This window comes from Rhinolophus sinicus, linkage group LG04 (assembly GCF_036562045.2).
Source record: "Rhinolophus sinicus isolate RSC01 linkage group LG04, ASM3656204v1, whole genome shotgun sequence".
Lineage (NCBI taxonomy): Eukaryota > Metazoa > Chordata > Mammalia > Chiroptera > Rhinolophidae > Rhinolophus > Rhinolophus sinicus.
Genome location: NC_133754.1, coordinates 77,299,917 through 77,322,032, shown reverse-complemented (window position 1 = coordinate 77,322,032; position 22,116 = coordinate 77,299,917). Strand labels below are relative to the sequence as shown.

General features: G+C 35.0%; 1 protein-coding gene across 2 annotated transcripts in view; it reads left to right on the top strand.

Annotated features, from left to right (window-relative positions):
- The window catches only part of TRAPPC11 (trafficking protein particle complex subunit 11), a 43,355-nt gene that overhangs the window by 14,707 nt on the left and 6,532 nt on the right, over window positions 1–22,116 (top strand). For both annotated transcript variants that reach the window (XM_074329855.1, XM_019736172.2), the window contains exons 10-28: window positions 446–593; window positions 2,714–2,807; window positions 3,536–3,615; window positions 3,712–3,790; window positions 3,873–3,927; window positions 4,262–4,407; window positions 4,825–4,886; window positions 5,005–5,137; window positions 5,715–5,845; window positions 8,516–8,671; window positions 10,129–10,316; window positions 10,429–10,577; window positions 10,763–10,884; window positions 11,662–11,781; window positions 14,732–14,797; window positions 14,906–15,062; window positions 17,531–17,642; window positions 20,628–20,719; window positions 21,705–21,838. In XM_074329855.1, coding sequence (XP_074185956.1) covers window positions 446–593; window positions 2,714–2,807; window positions 3,536–3,615; window positions 3,712–3,790; window positions 3,873–3,927; window positions 4,262–4,407; window positions 4,825–4,886; window positions 5,005–5,137; window positions 5,715–5,845; window positions 8,516–8,671; window positions 10,129–10,316; window positions 10,429–10,577; window positions 10,763–10,884; window positions 11,662–11,781; window positions 14,732–14,797; window positions 14,906–15,062; window positions 17,531–17,642; window positions 20,628–20,719; window positions 21,705–21,838 — 2,224 coding nt within the window. The remainder of the gene's footprint in view (window positions 1–445; window positions 594–2,713; window positions 2,808–3,535; window positions 3,616–3,711; window positions 3,791–3,872; window positions 3,928–4,261; window positions 4,408–4,824; window positions 4,887–5,004; window positions 5,138–5,714; window positions 5,846–8,515; window positions 8,672–10,128; window positions 10,317–10,428; window positions 10,578–10,762; window positions 10,885–11,661; window positions 11,782–14,731; window positions 14,798–14,905; window positions 15,063–17,530; window positions 17,643–20,627; window positions 20,720–21,704; window positions 21,839–22,116) is intronic.

The following is a 22,116-nucleotide window of genomic DNA, read 5'->3' as shown; positions in this document are numbered from 1 at the left end:
TAATTCACGGTACCATCTCTTTCATGCATTTATTGAGCTTCTGCCATGTGTCTAGGTACTGAGAATGTAGCAGTGAACAAAAAAAAATCCCTGCTGACATTGAACTTGCTGTTTGGGACTGGCTTTTAAAAATTGCTGAAATGAAATTATTCCCAGAAACATGAATGTATTTGAGTGTTGGGAACTATATTCACATCAATTTTGGTGGTATATTTATAAAGACTTGCTAGCACAGAAGAGTTGACTTAAATACAGAATTTATCTGTAACCTACAATTAGTGTATATTAGTATTTACACAAAGAATCCCACCAATTTATAGTTCATCACTAGCATTATTTTAATACAGTCTGCTTGGGTATGGTTCTAGGATGAATAATTACAGAAGTAAGCCTTTTCTTTTTTGTTTTTCATTCTTTTTTTATTTCTTGATTTTTTTTCTTTAAGATTCCAGGCCTTTGGAGATTTATTTGATGAAGCTATTAAGTTAGGGTTGACAGCTATTCAGACACAGAATCCTGGTTTCTATTACCAGCAGGCAGCGTACTATGCCCAGGAGCGGAAACAGCTTGCAAAAGCCCTCTGTAACCATGAAGTAAGTTACCGACTCCCATGTTATTTGGCATTGAAGAAATTGATTCATCTTCTCTTGAAAGAAGACAAGAGTGATTGATGTTTGTAACTGTTTTTAAGCCTTTGAATGTAATCAGTTTCTATCTTTCATATTTTCAGGAATTGTGATTGTTTTCAGTTTTAGCCTGAGTACTCCATGTTTACCTGTGAATTAAGCAGAAGTTTTTCTTTGAAGAACTGATTTATGATTGTCACTAAGAGTGATTTAGAGAAGAGAAAATTACTTTAAAATAAAAGCCACACTTTAGTCTGTGTCACACTGTAAATCCAATGTTTTGTTTCTTTGACCATGTCTATAGGAGTTTGAAGGACCCTGAAGGCATATGCTTTATTTTGACCCACCAGAGAGGATAACTTCGGACTTATTTCTCTTCCTGGGGATTTTTTCTGTGTGGAAAACTCCTGGGAATCTATTTGAGGCATAATGTTAGTTGCAGTTTCTTAAACTTGATATTTTGCCTTTCTCTTGAATGATTATATTTAGATACCAGTTTCCCCATAAGCACCTTTCAAATCAGAACAAGTTGTGTATACATATAAATACATTTACATTCATGTAGTTAATATCAGTTTATTTTCACTTAAAATCTGCAGTTTACTTCTCTGAAGATAGGTGAATATTATCAATACTACTACTTAAAAAACTCTCCAAAAGCAGTTGATTATTAGTACTTTAAATGTATGATTTTTTTTCCTTAAATCATGATCTAACTCGACTATATTCTGCCATATTGTTTGTATATGATTTATAACTTCATTGCATGATATATATATATTTTAAAAGTTTGGTATATTGTAATTTGAACACAATACTTTAAAAGGTGGTTAAAACTAGGTTTTATAAAGGTGTGAGGAAATGATCATTAATAAATATCGGCTGGAATGTAAAATAGTATTTTTGTCAAATAATTATTTGAGAGAATCGCTTCTTGGCCTTTTGGCTAAGATCAAGTATAATTAATTATTTGAGAAGCCTCCAAATCGTGTATATCTTTTGACCCAGAATTGCATTTTCAGGAAGGCTAAAGCAGATAAGCAATCCTAGGAGATAAGTACTAAGATTTATTTACAAAGTTCTGACAGATTTATTAATCGTAATGTAAAATAGAGATAAAACTATAAGGAGTTTGTTAAAATGTGGACCAGCAGGCAGCCATAAAAAATGTTCTGGAAGAATATTAAGGGTTTGGTGAAATGTACCAGAATATATATAAATCAAAAAAGCAGCGTGAAAAATTATTCCAGTTGATAATGAATAAATGTTTGCATACAAAGTGTGGAAGAATAATGTATATATTATTAACAGTGGGTAGTAGGTTTATAGGTAATTTAAATTTTATCCTTTCAATTTTGGATGTTTTCTGCAGTTTTCAATAGTCTACTTGAATTACATTTTGGTTTCAGAGGGGGGAAGTTATAAAAAAGATTAAAAAATATAAAGCAATGTAAATATGTAAATTCTTGTGCCAAAAGTGCGCCTCCCCTACCAATGCCAGGACTTAAACACTAATGATAAAGAAAGCAAATAGTCTCTTCTTTTTAAAATTTCTTATAACATTATTTTCATTTGCACAAAACGTACTTACACACATGGAATAAACATCAAGCATAATTTTTAATATATTTGTACTGGTTTATTGTAACAAAGGTAAGAAAATGTAAAGTTAGTTACAGTAAGTTCACACTTAACATTTAAGCTAAACAATGTATAATGAAACCAGTTTTACCAGAGGCTAATTGATATAAACAAGAGTTAAGTTCTTAAGGGTTAACTCTTATGTTATAATGAAATGATGTTGAATGAAGTGACGTTATTTGAGGACTTGCTGTACTTTGAAATCATTTGTCAGAATCAGGTTGATTTATTCAATTTAATTTTCATGAGACCACCAAAATATTAAATGAAACATCTTTAGTTTAATTTTTGTGAATATTTATGTTAAAATAGTCACTATTTTTTATATTTGAATGTGTTCGGTATTTGTATTTATGAAAACTTTTTTATTCTATCAAAGACTTAGGGAGAGTTGGTCTATGATGGGTTACATGAACTCTTATTTAGGGTTGTGTTTTAATTTACAGGCTTCTGTAACGTATCCCAATCCTGATCCCTTAGAAACACAAACAGGCGTTCTTGACTTTTATGGACAAAGACCATGGCGACAAGGAATACTAAGTAAATAATTTTTCCCTCTTCTCTTTTTTCTCAACCTCAAAAGGCAAAGATACCAGTTTTCTATTGGCTACATTCAGCATAACAAATTATGTTGAGGTAGAAATGGGTGCTTTTAAAACATTTTTTTTAAAGATTTTCAGTTCTTTCTAGGATGTTTTGTTTGAATCACTACATCTCAGAATAACTAGTACTGAAAGATGCAGATCTGATTAAAACAGTTGGGCCAGCTGTTGTCTTAAACAACAAAATTAATAAGCCACTCTGGTCTATTTAAATTTTTTAATTCCAGTTAAGTTTAATGATTTATTTGACATTTGAAAACAGCATTAACTTGTATCACCTGAAAAATAATTTCCCTGCATCTTTTTTTGTTTTTTTATACATAATTTAATTTGAGCAATTTCTGTGGCGATTGAACCGTAAGTGTTAAGAAGTTATTTAATCTCCAGGAAGTGTATTCTGTGTAGAGATGGCATTGGTATTATTCTTCAGGCGGTTGAGTCCCTCTGGCTAAAGAATGTTGAGCTCAGTGATGTTCTCTTCAGAACAGAGATCACAGAGAAGTTTCCATACTAAGGAAGGCGGCTCTTAGAATCTTTAAAATTCTAGAATGCTAAAGAATTTTAAATACATTATATTGAAGGATTCAAGGAGTGTACACACCCAGTGTTCATGTGGATTTGTGTTAAATGATCTGTCTAAAATGGGTAGTGTCTTGTCTTATACAGGTTTTGATCTTTCTGATCCTGAAAAAGAGAAGGTAGGAATTCTTGCCATTCAGCTGAAGGAGAGAAATGTTGTTCACTCTGTAAGTTTTTTTTAAATATAAACCATTTTTACAGTATTCACAGAAAATGTGAGATTATTTTTATAGGAATGTTTCACATTTTATGTTTTCTAACAGGAAATAATAATAACTCTTCTGAGCAATGCTGTTGCACAATTTAAGAAGTATAAGTGTCCAAGAATGAAAAGTCATCTAAGTATGTATCCATAACATGCCACAATTTCATGCAACTTTGAATAATTTTAAATTATGTACATAAAATATGTTTTCCTTTATAGTGGTTCAGATGGGAGAGGAATATTACTATGCAAAGGATTATACCAAAGCTTTGAAGTGAGTCTTGTTCACTGTTTATTTTTACAAGTGTTCTGATTATCTTATGGAATAGAAATTTGTGTAAGAAATTTGTGTTGTATTTATTATTTTCATAATTATTTTTACTTCTATTAAACTGCATTTCTGTGATATTTTTTCAAATACTACCTATTGGTACAATCATTTGCAAGCTAATTTCACATTAGCTAAATGTGAAAATACCTGTTAAACTATTTTAATAAGATTGTCTGAAGTTTATATAGAAATGAGAAAGCACTTTATTTTCTGTCAGAACTCTTCAAACCCTTGCTTGTGAAGCTGTTTCAGTCTGTCTTATACTCTTGTCTTCTAGGTTGCTGGATTATGTGATGTGTGATTATCGGAGTGAAGGATGGTGGACTCTCCTCACCTCTGTATTGACTACAGCTCTGAAGTGTTCCTACCTCATGGCCCAGTTAAAAGACTACATTACTTACTCCCTAGAACTCCTTGGAAGAGGTAACTTGATGTTCTTTGAGTAAAACTATGAGTTTTTAAAGCTATTCAGCATTTTTAAGCTTCTTAAAATTGGAAGAATAATTCTGTCTCAAATATTTGATAGTACTTTTGCTATGTGCAAGGTACTTTGCTAAGTGAAAGGATTTATACTTTCATGGAACTTGTAATACTTGAGGGTCTAGTAGTTGAGAAGAACAAAATTCTTCTACCTTTTTAAAATATGGCATAAAATAATTTTTCACATAGAATTCAAATACGTCAAGTGTTTGGGCTAAATTTTAGAAAGCTGTGCTACCTGTCAATATTCTGGAATTGCGCTTAGGCATCTTAGAAGAGATATTTATTCTACAATATTTTAATACTTTAAGAGGGGCTGCTTGTCTTACTTACATTTTTAATTTCTTTCCTTCATATTAGCTTCAACTCTGAAAGATGACCAGAAATCTCGGATAGAAAAGAACCTCATAAATGTTTTAATGGTAGGTTGGAATTCTTTATATAAAATATGTTCTAGGGACATGTTTACCTAGATCTGTGTCTCTGTGTATGTATTTTTTATAACTAGCTGAAAGAATGTTTACCTCTGTGTTGGTGCAGAATGAAAGTCCTGATCCTGAACCGGACTGTGATCCCTTAGCTGTGAAAACTGCTCAGAAGCTGTGGGCAGACCGGATTTCTCTGGCCGGCAGCAATGTTTTCACAATAGGAGTACAGGACTTTGTGCCATTTGGTGGGTAGCCAGCATCTACAGTGTTATTTCAGGGAAATCATCCTCATTTCTACAAAATGAACAGATGCAGAATAATCACTCCAAAAGTCAAAAAATTTTCAGAGTACATCATTTATAAACTGTGATTTTTTTTTTCTTTCTCCCCTTGATTTATAACAATCAGAATTTTAAATACTTAGTTTATGTCTTAAGATTTACTTTATTATTTGTGGTTCAGATGTTATTTAAAATGCACTTGAAAAGATAGTTATTCAGAAGGTTTATAAATGCTTTAATGTCTAGGCAGGTATTTGAAATAAGTTAAAAAAAAAACAGTTCTTTTCCTATAAAATTCTATGTCTGTTACATTTTAGGAACAACTGTGTTTTTAAAATTAAAGATGATTTTGGAGCTGTAATTTATTTAAGTTTGGTTTGTTTTTAAAAGTGAGCTACATTTATGTCTGTTCAAGTGTAGAAGTCAGGAAGACTGGGGAAGATGTGTCCTTTCTGAAGAGTAAATGAAAATCAGAGAAGAATGTGCATGAGTCTAGAGTGCATTCTAGTGTGTGACTCAGCCCTTTTTTGTTTATTCCTAGTGCAATGCAAAGCCAAGTTTCACGCCCCGAGTTTTCATGTTGATGTTCCTGTGCAGTTTGATATTTATCTGAAGGCTGATTGTCCACATCCCATTAGGTTTTCTAAGCTGTGTGTCAGCTTTAATAATCAGGTAATGGCGGCTTTAATGTGTCTTTACCACATGTGTATCTTACTCTAGCTTATGTTAAACTAGATAAAATGAGCTTAGTAAATTTTAGATCTTAATGATTTTGTAGTAACAAATTAAAAATTAGTGTATTTATAGTTCTCTACTTCTGTATCAGCAATTCAAATTTTGTACTTTCCTTCTCTAATTTTGTTTTCCTTCTCTAAATTTTGTTTTCACTCCATACTTATGAAATTCTAAGAACTTTGTCTATATATTTTTTATAATATATAACTTGAATTTTAAATTATATTCAGAATAAACATAATTTTCAAATCATTTGTTTTACAATCTAGCATTGATACTAGTTTTTTTAATTATAAAACTATTACATGTTTGAAGATGTAAAGTGAAAAGTAAATGTGTAAATATGTACTCTTCCATTCCTATTCCCCAGAGCTCATCACTATTAACTTCTTCAATAGTCTAGAATTATTCTGGGCACCTATATATAAGTAACTTTTTTTTTCCTGCAGAGTTGAGATCATATTATATGTCCTACATTTGAGCAGTTTTGTAGTGTGATACAGTCAAGTACTTAGTTACATTCTGACTGTTTCATTTAAGCTCACTTAACAGGTAATTACCTTCTGGTCACCCAGAAAGTATATTGAGCCTTTAACCAGCAGTCACTTACTGAGCATTGCAGTGTTCTTAGCAGCATGATGAACCTGGAAAAGTTGAGCATATTCAGCCACATTAAATATAAGCGTTTTGGGGGCAAGGTCCAGGACTGACTCACAGATTGCCTCATGGGTGATAAGGACCAAATTCTGTGGTGCAGACTGGAAATCCAGTTAAAGTAGGTTAAGATAGATACAAGAAGATCAGAGGCAGAGGACATGTTTGGCAATGAGAAAACGCTGAATGAAAGCAGGAGTACACATTCTATGTTTGTGGGCAGGTGAAGACACCATCCTCATGACGGGTCAGCAGGGGGGATTAGTGGGAAGTTAGAGTGGGTGACTTATAGGAACTTGAGTTAAGCAGAGACAGACTAGTAAATAGAAGTCTTTCAAGGTTGATTTATTCATTTATTGGTGTCCTATCTATCTGGTTATTTATTGGGTGGTGGTTAAAGAAGGGTAAAGAAAGTGTTTTAATAGTTGGTTTTTTGTTTAGTATTAAAAAAACAACAGTTTGTTTTTTTCTGTGTTGATTGCCTTCCCTCCTCTCTTTGGACCTAGCCAGGTTGCACAACCTTTAATAGTACTTGTCACTTTTGTCTATGTAATTATTTGGTAAATTACTTGTTTTCCAAACTAGAATGTAAGCTCCATGAGGACAGATAATATTTTCGATCATTATGAAATATTTTAAACCTGGAATTAGAGGGTCAATATAGAGACTCTTACTTTTCTTATATCCTGCTATTCCATTCCCCCCCCTTCTTTAAAAACAACAACCATCAACTACTTCTATAATTAAAAACTAATAAAGATATTAAAATAAAAGCAGTTAGTTTTTAAAGTTAGATTATATTCTGAATATGTGTTATTTGACATTCAAGATACAAATCACAAGAAAAAAGTAGTGAGTTCTTAGGTTTCATAAGCATGGAATAGAAATGAAAATCAGAGGGAAAGCGTAACACTTAATTATATAAAAATTTTCTGTGAGGATAATTCATCTGTTGGGATAGAAGATGCATCTTGGAAAGTTCTTGATATTTGTTGACTGGTTGGGAATGGTGAATCCATTGATATATTCATGAAAGATGTCTTTGTTTATTCGTCTGGAAGAAATATGCTCCTCTAGGAAGGTAGATAAACATTCAGTTTGGGACTTGCTGATTTTGAAGTGGTAGTGGAATTATCCTCTAGACAGTTGTGGATATGATCTTTTTTAGTTAAGAAAATAGAACAGAATTAAAGTTGTTCACGTGGGAAATATTTGCAAGGAGGTACAGAATAGGTAGACATTGGATAAACTTGACAGTGAAGTGAACATACCGCGTTGCCCCGAAAATATGACCTAGCCAGACAGTCAGCTCTAATGCATCTTTTGGAGCAAAAATTAATATAAGACCCCGTCTTATTTTACTGTAATGTAAGACCAGGTCTCACCTCACCTCACCTCACCTCACCTCACCTCACCTCACCTCACCTCATATTAGGTCTTATATTAAAGATGCATTAGAGCTGATTGTCCGGCTAGGTCATATTTTCGGGGGAACACGGTAAGGAGAAAAGAACTGAAGGCAAAGGACAGAAACTTGTGGAACCTCTGATCAGGGGACAAGAAGAAGGAAAAAGACCTTTGAAGGAAGAGCAGGAGGTAGTCAAGGAGGATGAAAAACAGGAGATACTCTAGTGTCACAGAAGCCAAGTAAAAAGAAAGTTCTTTAAGGAAAGGAAATGACAGTGTCCAATGCAACAAAGACTAAATCTTTGTTTCTCTCTCCAGGAAAGGGATGTCTAAATGTTTTCAGAAATCAGCTTGTGTGTAGTGAGTTGTCTCTCTCTTTGTGGCAGCAGTGAGTGGATAAGTGCCTCCATTTGGCATAAATAAATACTTCTTTTTACCAATAACCCTTCAAAATGCTGCAGTTTCAGTGGAGTTAAAGTTAACAAGTTCCAAATCATTTGGCCTTTGATGTTTATAAACTGTGGTCCTTGCTATCCTCTTTTTCAGGAATACAACCAGTTCTGTGTAATCCAAGAAGCATCCAAAGCAAGTGAAGTTTTGGAAAATTTGACTCAGGGAAAGATGTGCTTAGTTCCTGGTAAAACAAGGAAGTTTTTATTTAAATTTATTGCAAAAACTGAAGATGTGGGAAAGAAAATTGAGGTAAGTCATGAAATTTGTTTAAAAGATATTTTAAAGGATAAAAGTATGTGTGTATGTCAGGAAGAATTTCGAACAATACAGAAATTTATTTAAGTGAAAAATGAAAATCTTCCACTTGGACTTTCCATGGGAAACCATTCATAGTGGTTTAGTATTTTCTTTGAGAATATGTACATAGTATTCAGCAGTTGGCTTTTTTCACTTAACAGTGTATATTAGGCATCATTTTCTGTTAGCACATAAGACAAACATAATCACTTCAGGAATTTTAAACAAAATATGTTTTATAATGTAGCAGTTATACTTTATATAATATGACGTAATTCAGTCTAAAGATCTATATCATTTTGATGTTTAGATGTTGCTGATTGCAACATCTTCACCTTTTTTTAAAGAAAAAATGGATATATATTTTTTAAAGGATTTATTTAATGTAGATAATTAAAATGCCTTTCAGAAATATATGATGAAAATAATATTTTTATTGAGCGTAAATAAACTCTGGAGCCAATCTACGTGGGTTTAAATTCCAACTCTCCAGCTGACCAGCTCTCTGGCCCTGGGCAGTTCCTTGACCTCTGTGTGTCTCAGCTTATTCACCTAGAAAGTGGGGATAATAATAGTACCTACCTCTTAGTGTTTCATGAGGATTAAATCAGTTAATGTAAATTGCTTAGCGTGCTGATTAAGTGATTAGTATGTAGTAAGCACTCATTATTAAGTGCATGTTTGCCGTGGCTTGAATGTGAACGGTTGGCTAATGTAAGCTTGGGACCATTTCTAAGATAGAAACATAAGATTGTACTGCTAATATTCCCATAACAATTTCTGTGAATCTGCTGATTTTATTATTAATCAGTATCCAGAGTTTTTTGGTTATTCGTTAAAAAGAAATTCTTTATGATTTTGACTAAATCCCTAATTACATATTTTATTTTTTGCAAGGTACCTAAGGAAGCCTAGCAGATAATAAATCATAAGTAATAATACTATTTTGAGTACATTTGTTAATGGATTTAGTTGAAAAGGACACTTAGTAGTAAAGAATTTCATTGCTAATATTATAGATGTCTTTAGGAGAAGTGTGTGGAATTAGGAATCAGGTTATGAGTATGTTAATGGTTATCAAAACATTCATTTATTTCACTCAGCAGCCAATAATTGAGCATCTGTTACATCAGGGCTATGCCAGGTGCTAATATAACAGTATTGTATCGTCAGTGTCTTAGCTAGAAAGTCAGCTCATTATCTCTGAAGGTGAAGAAGTGGAAACCTAACATGCTGTCTTAGCCAGTGTCCCAGCTGGTAGATGGCCAGCATCAGACTCCAACAGCAGGTGTTCCGGCTTCTGGGTTCCTAGATGAGCTCCGTAGACCAGCACTCTATGATGTGGTTTGTTGAGAGGGGATGGCGACAAACAAGAATGAGCTGGCATTTCTGACAGACCTTTTTCTTAGATTACCTCTGTGGACCTGGTCCTGGGCCATGAGACGGGAAGATGTGTGGTTTTAAATTGGCAGGGAGGAGGAGGAGATGCTGCCTCCTCCCAAGAAGCCTTACAAGCCTCGCGTTCTTTTAAAAGACGACCCAAGCTCCCCGACAATGAGATTCACTGGGACAGCGTCCTCGTTCAGGCCAGCACAATGTAAGTCGCCCTGCTAGGCAGGTTGTGAAAGGTCATCTCATGTCTTTGAAATACTTTGTTTGAACCATTTGTTTTTTAAAACAGTGACTTAGCTATGTTGTTTTCCCCAAAGGATCATTTCCAGAGTTCCAAACATTTCTGTACATCTGCGACATGACCCTCCTGCCTTGACTAATGAAATGTATTGTTTGCTTGTGACTATTCAGTCTCATGAAAAGACCCAAATCAGAGACGTGAAGCTCACTGCTGGTTTAAAACCAGGTAAACATTCCTTTTAAAATTTGATCTGTATTATTAATAATCCAACATAAAAAACACAAGTGGTGTCAACTCTCTAGGAAGTTTGTTTAAAATATAGCTATGATATAGTGCTCTTTGTACAGTATTGATTGTTAGGATAACATTTGAAGTCTCTGTATTTTAAAACACCAATATTAATGCTTTAGGACAGGATGCCAATTTAACTCAGAAAACTCAGGTGACTCTTCATGGAACAGCACTGTGCGATGAGTCCTGCCCGGCTTTACTCACTGACGTTCCTGTTGGAGACTTACATCCAGGGGAACAGGTAAACTTAGTCAGAAATGATTGTTAGCTTGTAATTTTAAATATGTGGTGAGTTCTAGAGGATTTTAACACGTTGCGTACGGCGGGGTTTAAATCCCTCATGAAGATTCTCGTGATCCTTACGCAACGTGTTAACAGCGTTTCCTGAGACTAAAAAAGTGATTTAACTAATGCACAGTTGATACACATTTTACATATTTAAATGTGTAAGATATTTTAAGCAGTTTTTATACAAGGGATTTTAAAACAAATGACCCCATGGGGAGTTAGCTGCCTGTAAAATAACTAAGTGAAATAACTTTTCGGTCAACTTCTATTTTCAAACCAAACACATAGAATTCTTGGGAAGTTGAAAATGATAGTAAGAAAAGATGGAAGGGTTATGGTCCCACTCTTGTGCTATGGCAGGAGTAGCCTATAAAAAGTGTTCAAGAATTTAGCCAGTTGGTACAGTAAACTCCAAAACAGAGGTGTCCAAACTTTTTTCAACCTTTTTCACCAAGGGCCATATGCGGTAAAATACACAAACAACCGGGCCACTCACTTGAGGTGAAGTACGTATTGCCTTACCTGGTTTATTTAAGTAAACTAAATATATTTTTGGAATTTGCTGCGGGCCAATTAAAAATGGATTGCGGGCTGCAGTAGGCCTGCGGGCCGCAGTTTGGACACCCCTGCTCTAAAAGGTAGGGACCTTATCCTAGAATACATATCAGGAGGAAATCTCTGTAAAGTAAGTTAAACGTATTTATATTTAAGTACTTTTATTTTGTTACAGCTGGAGAAAATGTTATATATTCGCTGTGGAACAGTGGGTTCAAGAATGTTTCTTGTATATGTTTCTTACCTGATCAATACAACTACTGAAGAAAAAGAAATTGTTTGCAAGTGTCATAAGGTATTGTTTTCCATAGGTACTTCAGAAAGTGTCATTTGTGGAGTATTCCTTATTGTATATTTTAGTTTACCTGTAAAATAAGCAGTTAGGTGCTTATAGTCTATTATAAATTTTAATTAAACATATATTTTAAAAAATCATTTATATTTATTTTGAACAATATAAGGTATTCATTGCTCAGACATTAGAAAATTGCCCTACATGGTTTTTCGTGTACAGGATCAACAGGTTTGAGATCCAACAAAAAAGTCTTGAGACTCTAAACTGCTGTTTATAAGCACACATTAGATAACATCTGTAAATTGTCTTATATGATGAAGGTTTTGGAGGAAGGGAGGTACCCCTTTATGAAATATTTTTTCTCTTTAAGTAGATTCTTACAAAAATTGTTTTTGGTAAGTGTACATAGAAAAGAGTGAAAATAGTAAAGCTGCCACACTCATAGTCCAACAACTCAGAGGCAGCTGCTTGTTAACTCGGGTGTATTTTTTATTGGTCTCTTTTCTATTTATAGAGATTCTGGACGGGGGCATGTTTTTGTATAGATTTAACCATATTGTATGTAATGCCTGTATCCTCTTTTATTAATAGGAAATTATGATATTTAGTATCTTAGTCCTATCAGCCCTGTTGTCTCAGCCTTTTCTTAGGACTTGGGTCTTCAGCCCAACAAAGGAGAAGGCCTAACAATTCGGGGATTTATAGTTTTGTTACTGCACAGTCTGGGCTGTGGCCTGTTCTGTTAATGACTGGCAGGTAAACCATCCTACGAGAACTAGGAGTATTTCCCGAGTGGGAGGGAGGAAGACATGAAATATACTGTCAAAAATTTCACCTAGCCTGGTGTAATAAAAAGAACCCTGGGTGGTGAAGTAGGAAATAAGGGCGCTAATCTGAGCAATGCCTCCTAACTTGGGAACTCAGCCATGTAACTTTGGATTCAATTTCATCATCTGTAAAGTAAGAATGTTAAAGTTCTGTGCAGCTTTAGAGTCCTAAACCTTCTGCTTCTGATAGTGAAGCTTATGGTAGACTTGAATGTACCTTTTTAACATAATTGTTTGTTACCTAATAGCTATCCTGGAATCAAGCCAAAACAGTGTGCCGCTATGTCTTTAACAATGTTTTCCCCTCCTCAAGACATGATGTTATTGAGGTACATGCCACTTTTTTTAGAGAAGAATATGTTTGCTCTTTTCAGCCAGACCATTCTCAAGATGTGCTTTTGAGGGACACAAATTCTGAGGGATAGAAATAGATGTTACACAAGAAAGAATTAATTGGTCAAATATTTTTGGAAAATACTGGGTTAAAAGATGTTAAATAGGTATTTTTACTTCAGGACTTAGCACAACATTTAATTTGCTAATTTGTGTTGAGAATTTTCTCAAAAGGTTATTAGTGATTATCTGTAAAAATCATTTCACCAAGGAGCTCTGTTCTCACGCAATGTCTTACAGGTCCTAGTGTTATTTGGAAGACATTTCTGGAAATTTGCATGTAAATTCTTTCCTTTCACTGGATTAAATCTCATTTTTACTTATAGTAAGTCTGCTTTGCAGGCCATGTGGAAATTTAAAAAGTTGGCCAAGTTTGAGCTAATCATTGAGTTGCTTCTTCATTTCCATAGATCTTTTCTTTGGGGGAAATATTGAGGCCCTAGGCGTTAAACGCATGGAATCATTGCACACTTTTTTCCCACCATTAATAAAAATGTCATATATCCTATCTATTGTACTTTTTAAAAAGTTAGCTTGATGATATTAAAAGAGGAAATAATTTGAAGCACATAATACCATGTTTTCCCGAAAATAAGACCTAATCGGACCATCAGTTCTACTGCGTCTTTTGGAGCAAACATTAATATAAGACCCGGTCTTATTTTACTATTTATATAAGACTGGGTCTTATATAATGTAATGTAATATAAGACTGGGTCTTATATTAATTTTTGCTCCAAAAGATGCATTAGAGCTGATGGTCTGGTTAGGTCTTATTTTTGGGGAAACACGGTAATAAACATGATTTAAGCATTTCACTAAGTGTTCTGTGTGCATTATCATAGCAATCCTATGAGGAGTGGTGAAAAACTTAAAGAGACCATGTAACTTTCCCAAGGTCACATCTCTATGTCCAAGATCTACACAGCTAGTTGTGTATCCGGCCAGGATTAGAATCCACATCTATCTGGCATTACAGCCTGAGATTTTAATCAACGCAACCTTTTTTCAAGGTTTCTCAACCAACAGGGTGTGTTTGTTTCCAGAGTTATAATAACCCTATTGTTTTTTTGAACAGACTCTTGTAGAGAGGAGGTGTAGCATGTTGGTTAAAAGTACAGGCTCCAGGGTCAGATTTGGTTTATTTTAGCCTTTGTCACCTACTAGCTGTGTGACAACTTTATCTTCAAATGGCGGTAATAATGGCACCTGTTTCCTTGAGTTATGAGCATTACAAAAATATGTGCATAATGATTATAACACTGTGTCAGAATCCATTATTGTTATCATTACTATTACTATTATTTTAGTCCTTTTGAGTTGAGGTGAGGTAAAGAACTTTGGAAGAAGACCCAGATTCCCTGCTTGGTACTACGAGCTTTGTGGCTTAAAGCCAAACACTTAAAATCTTCCTTAACCTTTGATTCCTGTACTGTAAAGTGGTGACAGTGCCTGCCCTGCCCACTTGCATTAGATCCTGAGAAAAATAATGTGTAAGAAAGCACTTTGCAGTGTGAGCTGTTGTAATACCATAAGATAATTTATTAGAAAAAGTAGTCTAGTTTCTCTACATAGATTTTTACAAATATCCAAAGATCCTAGCTTCTTAATATATAAATTGGGATTATTTATTGGTCAATAATAGACTGTGTTTTGTATGCCTTCTATTTTTTAAACTTTATCGTTAAGATTTAGAAAAGCCATTGAATGTGCCTTTTACACTTTTGCAGGATGAAACTGTAACAATAGAAACCGTCTTTCCATTTGATGTTGCAGTTAAATTTGTTTCTACAAAGGTATGTCACTGTGAAGTATATTGGAAATCACTTAAGTTACAGCAATGAACAGAAAATAAAATGGATTAATGTAGTTGGTAATGGACCTTTTGTCTTCATTTCTGACAGTTTGAGCACCTGGAAAGGGTCTATGCTGACATCCCCTTTCTGTTGATGACAGACCTCCTAAGTGCCTCCCCTTGGCCCCTCACCATTGTATCCAGTGAGCTCCAGCTCGCTCCTGCTATGAGCCCAGTGGATCAGCTAGAGTCCCAGGTGGACCAAGGTGAGAATGTGGCTCATCCCACTTAATTAGCAGAAGACACTGTGTGTGTGTGTGTGTGTGTGTGTGTGTGTAGGTTAGCAGTGTAAGAGTTAGCTTTTTGGTAAGGGAGGGATCTTGAGACTTATGCTCACAAAAGCAAATGCATTTAGAATTAAGGTAGAATTAGCATAATTTACAATTTGTTTGAGTACACCTTATTTTTAAAAATCAGGTTTTTGCTACTGTAAGGAAGTTAGTTACTTTTCGACAAATGTACTTGAAAATAAAATAATAACAGCAGGTCCTCGTATAATATCACTTCATTCAATGTTGTTTCGTTACAGCATCGTGAGATGCCGTGGGAACTTAACTCTTACTTACAGCATTTAGCCTCTCGTAAAATTGGTTTCATCATACGTCGTTTCACTTAAAGTGGCAGTTCTCCCTTTACACATCTCTTACACCCAGCGTCTCTTCTCCATCCTCACTGCCATCCTCATTTTGTATCTGCCTTAGAAATAGCTTCTAAATTGCTTGCCTCCTTGCCTTTCTCTCCCTTAGTCTACTTTTCCTACTGCTGCCAGTTTGATTCCTCAGAAGACTGTTCTGAACTTGAAAACTTCCATGACATACCAGACCCTTCCCAGTGAGGGGCCGCTTACCTTTCCTGCTTCTTCTGCACCAGTCCCTCTACTTCCTTTTCCCTTTCCCAGACTTCAGCCAAGCCAGACATTTTACCATCAGCAAACATCGCTCCCATCTGTTTTTGAACATACTACTTTCGTCCAAAACTCCCTCCCTCTTCTTTTTCAACCTGTTGAAGTCTTGTTGGCTCTTGAGGGCTCATGGAAGCTTGGAGGTTCTGTTCCTCCCAAGCAGGCAGGGCTAAGCTCTCGTCCCTGTTTAACCGTGATGTCTTGTACACACCACTGATACCAACACTTCCCCCATTATGTCGTCGTCGTTTGTTGTAGGCCTGGCTCCCTGCTACACTATGTTCCTTTAGAGCCTCCTCTTTGTAGTGCCGGCCTCACAGTAGTTGGTTTAATAAATGTTTATTAAATGAATGATAATGTCTACTCTCAGCCTCCCGTTACTAGTTTCCTATTGCTGCTATAACAAATTACCCCAGTAAGTGGTTTTAGGGGCCACTTGGATTCCTTGGCATGTGGCTCCTTCCTCCATCCTCCAAACCAGCTGTGGAGCATCTTCAGATTCCTCTGCTCCCATTGTCACATTTCCTCAGACTTCCTCTTGCCTCTTTCCCTTATAACTCTTGTGATTACATTGGGCCCAACTGCATAATCCAGTATAACCTCCCTGTGTTAAGCTCCGTATCTTAATCCCATCTGTAAAGTCCTTTTTGCCGTGTAAGGCATCAGTCACAGGTTCTGCGAATTAGAATGTGGGTATTTTGGGGCAGGGGTGGCATTATTCTGTGCCACCTGCAGAACGTCAGCACTGCTGCGCTATACAATTTGCGTATGACACATTAAAAACCACAGCTTTCCTAGGTCATACATTTGACCCCAGTTTGTTAATTGTTAAAAAATGTTTGTGATCATTTTAGTTAACTTCGTAGAATTAGGGAGGACTTTGGAAGAATTTCATATGAATGTTCCAGGTTTTTAAAAAAGTATCTTAAGAGGTCTGAATTGATGTGTTTTTTATTTACTGGGCTACAGTATTATTTCTTAGTCTTTAAAAATTACTTAAACATAGTGAGTTAAAGATTGACCCAGCTTTTTTCCCTTTGACTTCTGGTATCCACCCACAATCGTAACTATTAATTTATCAAAATGTTTTTCACTGGAAAACCAAAAAAAATTACTTAATATTTAGGGACTTTTATGTTATTACAAGGTTTCACTCATAGAGTTCGCATTAGATTGGCACCGTTGCCGTCTTGCATTTAAAGGAGGGACATTGCAGGCGGTGACGTGCTGAAGGGCAGGGAAGACTTAGCTTAGACGAGCATTTGTTGGGAGATTTATTATAAAATTGGCAAGAGGAAAGTTTCCTTGCATGAGAGGTAGGTAGCCACGTTAGGTAATGATAAGGCAATAGATGATGTATTTCCATTTGAGTGGTATCGATAGTATGTGTTTATTCAGAGAAAGTTAGTGTTTTCTGGATCATGAAATGTTCACTTTAGAGACATGAAATAATTTGGAGAAATAAAAATAATCACCAAAGGGTATTATTCTGACTCCAGACTTCTCCTTTTCATTAGTTCCCATCGGAATGTGTCACAGACATACAGATGCCTCCCCTATTATTTTTATTATAATGGAATATTGCTAGATTAGGAAAAAAACACTGGATAGGGACTTTGTGACCTTGAAAAAGTTATTTAACATCTCTACTTAGTTTCTAAGTCTAAATAATTTATAATAAGGTATTCTTTTTTTGTTGTGTTACTTGGATGTAAAACTCTCCTTTCATAGATGAAATCATTGCATAAGGTTTATAAAGGTTCTTTCTTGTAGTTGTCTTACAGACTGGAGAGAGTGCTAGTGAATGCTTTTGTCTTCGGTGCCCATCTGTTGGAAATGTTGAAGGTGGAGTAGCAACTGGGCATTATATTATCTCCTGGAAGAGGTAAAATTTTATCAGCCCTCTTTTCTCCATTATTGGTGCTATTCTGATGCCTTTATTATTTGTCATTGTCATTTAATAGTTGGGAGCTTCTGTCAGTCCTCAAGAGCAGACTAGAAGTCTCATGTTGTCACTGACCATTTGTCAAAATCACAAAGATTAAAAAAGAAAATTAAACTTTTATTTGTATTTGTCACAATTTGTGACCAATATACAGGTACTGATGAAATTTTAGCAAGTTATTCTGATGATATGACCATTAAAAACATTAAGAGAAACTGCCCTTATTTGTAGTTAGTAGGGTTGTCTACATAGAAAACCCAAGGGAATCCACAAATTATTAGCACTGTAAGGGTTTCAGCAAGGTTGCTGGGTATAACATCAATATACAAGATCAGTTGGATTTCTGTATATCAGTAATAAAACTAGGCAGTGTACTTATGAAATAGGTATCATTTACATAACAAAAATTATAAGATACGTAGAAATATATACTTGTATGACAGAAGGTGTATGTTACCTTTATGGAGAAGATTATAAAACTTTAAAACATGAAAGGAAGACCTAAATAAATGGGAAACATACAGAATGGTCTTGGGTAGGATTTGGCTAAGATTTAATATTATAAATTGTTCTATAGAGTCAGTCTTTTTCAAAAATCTCAACAGCTTATTTTGTTCTGTATTTTTGTGGAACTTGAGACTCTTGATTCCAAAATTTGTATGGAAAGGCAAAAAGTCAGAATTAGTCAAGATATTCCAGAACTAGGCAAGGGTACTTGCCCTTGTAAATTCCAACTACTGTAAAGCTACAGTACTTATCACTATGGTATTGGCTCAGGGATATGTAAATAAACAAGTGGAACAAAAGAGAGAGTCTAGAAATAGATTCATAGATCCACACATGGAAATTAAATTTTACAGAGGTAACATTGTAAATTTTACAAAAGGATGAACTTTTGTAATTGGCGATGAACAGTTCGGTATCCATTTGGGAAAACATTGGATCTCTGATATATACTGTGTATAGAAATTAATTCTAAGTATGTCAAAGTTCTAATTATAAAAAGCAAAACATTACTTTTAGTAGAAAAATAAGAGAATTACTTTATGATTTTGGAGTAGGGAAGAATTTCTTTAAGACACAAAAAGTACAAGCCAATAAAATTGATGAATTTGGTTTCTTAAAATTAACTTTATCAGTTCATTAAAAAATACATAAAGAAAGCTGAAAAGACAAAATACAAACTGGGAAAAGTTATCTGCAACATGCAAAACTGACAAAGTTTTAAAATTCATGTCAAGAACTTCTACAAATCACGAGAAAAACACAAGTCTCCGAACAGAAAGGAGAGTAGAATACTTGAGACAGTAGAAGTGAAATCGAAGAAGCCAGATGGCCAGTAAATATAGGTAGAGAAAGTCAGTCTTAACTAGTAATCTGAGATTCAAACGTATTCCCACTAGTTTGGAAAAATGAAAAGGTTTACTGATGCAAAGTTTGTCAAAGATGTAGAGTATAAATGAGAACAATTGCTTTGGAAATCTACTCAGCAATTCCAGGTAAAATTGAAGATGTCTATACTCTGTAGTCCTAGGAAAGGTCTCGAACATGCATATAAAAGTTATATGTATAAGAATGTTCATAGCAGCACTGACTGTAAAAAGTTAGAAACGAGCTAAATGTCTGTCAACAGGAATATGGATAAAATGTGGCAATCATACAATGAAATACTACATATCACTGGAAATGCCTGAACCAGCTACACCTATCATCCTATTGATATTAAGTGAACAGAGCACCTGCAGAAGTTCAGGATATGAACAACTTTCATATATATAACATTGGAAAACATGTAAAACAGTCTGTGTTTCTTAGGGCTACATAATATAATTTGGAAAAGTGTAAAATACATAGGAGTGATACATACCAAATTCCAGATAGTAGTTACTTCTGGATGGGAGGGTGGGGAGATGCAAGATGGAAGGGGTACATGGGAAAACTCAACTATATTGTTACGTTTTCTTAGACTGGGCGGCACATATGTGATATTTCATGTGTTATTTTTGTGGTGTAACTCAATTTCATAAATTTTAAAACAGTAAGGTTTATTATAAATATGAAAATATATAATTTTATTTTAAAAAACCAACTTTGTTTTATTTTCCCTACTTCTGAATTTACCATATTGATGTTTAACTTATATCTTTATAGGAATTAAATCAGCATTTTGAAGGCACTGCTTAATTATTCCATCATGTTACTATAATAGTATAAAGACGTATTTCTTAATGATGAAGGATGAGATCTTCTTGCCTGTTGCTTTTGCTCTGTAATAGTTTGCACATTGTTGGCTGTTCCACTTCTAGATACAGACTCTTCCTAAGGGCTTTCCTTGGCAATCAGATAGCTGCCAACTGCCCCCTGGTTCCCACTCTGAGTACAGAGGAAAATACCTGACAGTTTCATATTGTTACTCACTGTATGTCAGTAACGTTAGAATGGCACTATGTTTATTTTCAGTAAAACATTTTTGGTTCTTCGGTTCCTGCTGTGTGCTTGTAGTGTAGTTACACCTCGCGGTACACCTCGAAATAGTCTGATGCTCATCCGTGAACTGCCCTTGGTGTGGTAGGTGTTTGTGGCATAATGTAAATCACTGCACTGAGGATGCTTTACCACAAACACCGCTCCATAGTGAGCTTGGGTAGAGCTGATGGGCATTCTGGGCAGTCCTTGCTTCATTAGCCACTGGGACCACACAGCAGCCTTGGGCTGTGACATTGTTAATTAGAAATACTCAAAAGGAAAATGGGATTCTAAAAGTTCTTACTTCACAAAACCACTTCTGTTAATAAAGTTTTAGAAAATAGGTAAATAATGTATATTTCCTTTGAAACTAGTTGGTGAACATCTGTGTTCCCTGTTTTTGATTTATTAACTTCTTACATAAATTGTGAATGTAAACGACGCCCTTTGCTGCCGTAGGACCTCAGCCATGGAGAACGTCCCTGTCATCAGCACTGTCATTACTCTGCCACATGTGATTGTAGAAAATATCCCTCTTCATGTGAACGCAGGTAACGGCTTTCAAATTTTACATAATAAAAAGAATCCAGTAAGAATGTTTATTTTGGCTGCTAAGATTTTAAAAAGCTTTTTATTATGAAAAATGCCCAATATTTACCAAAGTAGATTATGACCAGTCTTGTTTCATCTGTACCGCTAACACTCCTCCTACCCCCATTATTTTGAAGCAAATCTCAGATACAATTTCATCTATAAATATTTTAGTGTGCATCTTTAATATTAGTGGTTATTTTTCTAAATATAATCAAAATACCATTATTATGACTTTTAAAATTGGCAATAATTTCTTAATATCAAATTCCAGTGTTGGAAGTTCCCTAGTTGACTCTGAATGTTCTTTAGTTTGTTCTAAGGACTGTCTACATTGCAGTTGATGGATGTCTCATATGTTTGAAATCTGTAGGTAGGCAGAGTCCCTCTTCTCCACTGCCATCTCTTCCATTACCTCCCCCCCGCCCCCCTTACTTCCTTGCTGCTGACTCATTGAAGAAGCTGAGTCATTTGTCCTATAGAGCTTCCTACAGCCTGGATTTTGCTGATTGCGTTGTATCATTTTAAGTGTTTCTCAGTCCCTATAAGTTGGTAGATCTATAAACTTGATCAGATTCAGGTTCAAGTTTTTGGCAGGGATACTTCATAGTTAATGGTATGTGCTCCTATCATTCCCTTTTGAGCCATGGTTACTAGTTAACAAAATCTTTTATAGATTTTAAAAATTATTCCTAACGTAATTCAGCTCCTGATAGCCAAGACCCTTTCTATAACTTAATCAGTTTTAGAAGGAGACTTTCGTTCTTATTAGCCTGTTTTTATCATAGTCCCATGGCTATTGTTCAGTCAAAGAATTTCCTTATTTAGCAAGAGTGCAGTAATATTATTAGTGTAAATAATCCCATGTGTAAAGATTGAGATTTATTTACAAAAATAACCCATAAATTTTTTTAACCAAAAGAATTGTTTCATCTTTCTCTACAGATCTGCCATCCTTTGGACGAGTCAGAGAATCGTTACCTGTCAAGTATCACCTACAGAATAAGACTAACTTAGTTCAAGATGTGGAAATTTCCGTGGAGCCCAGCGATGCCTTCATGTTCTCGGGTCTTAAACAGGTACAGTTCCTATCTTATTGGGTTGCTCATATAGACACAAAAGTGTGGCCAGGAAATGGAGAACTATACATTTAGTTTTTATAAATGTGCTAATAAGGCTGACTGTGGTCCCTACTATTTTGATAGTGGATTTTTAGTCACTTTTGAAGATTAAGTACAACTTGCTATAGAGGTGGATTAAATGGGATTAAATGGGCATTCATAAAATGGATATGAACCATTTTTCATATCGAGCACACACATCTAGGTTCTTTCTCCTTATGAAACAAGAGTTCACA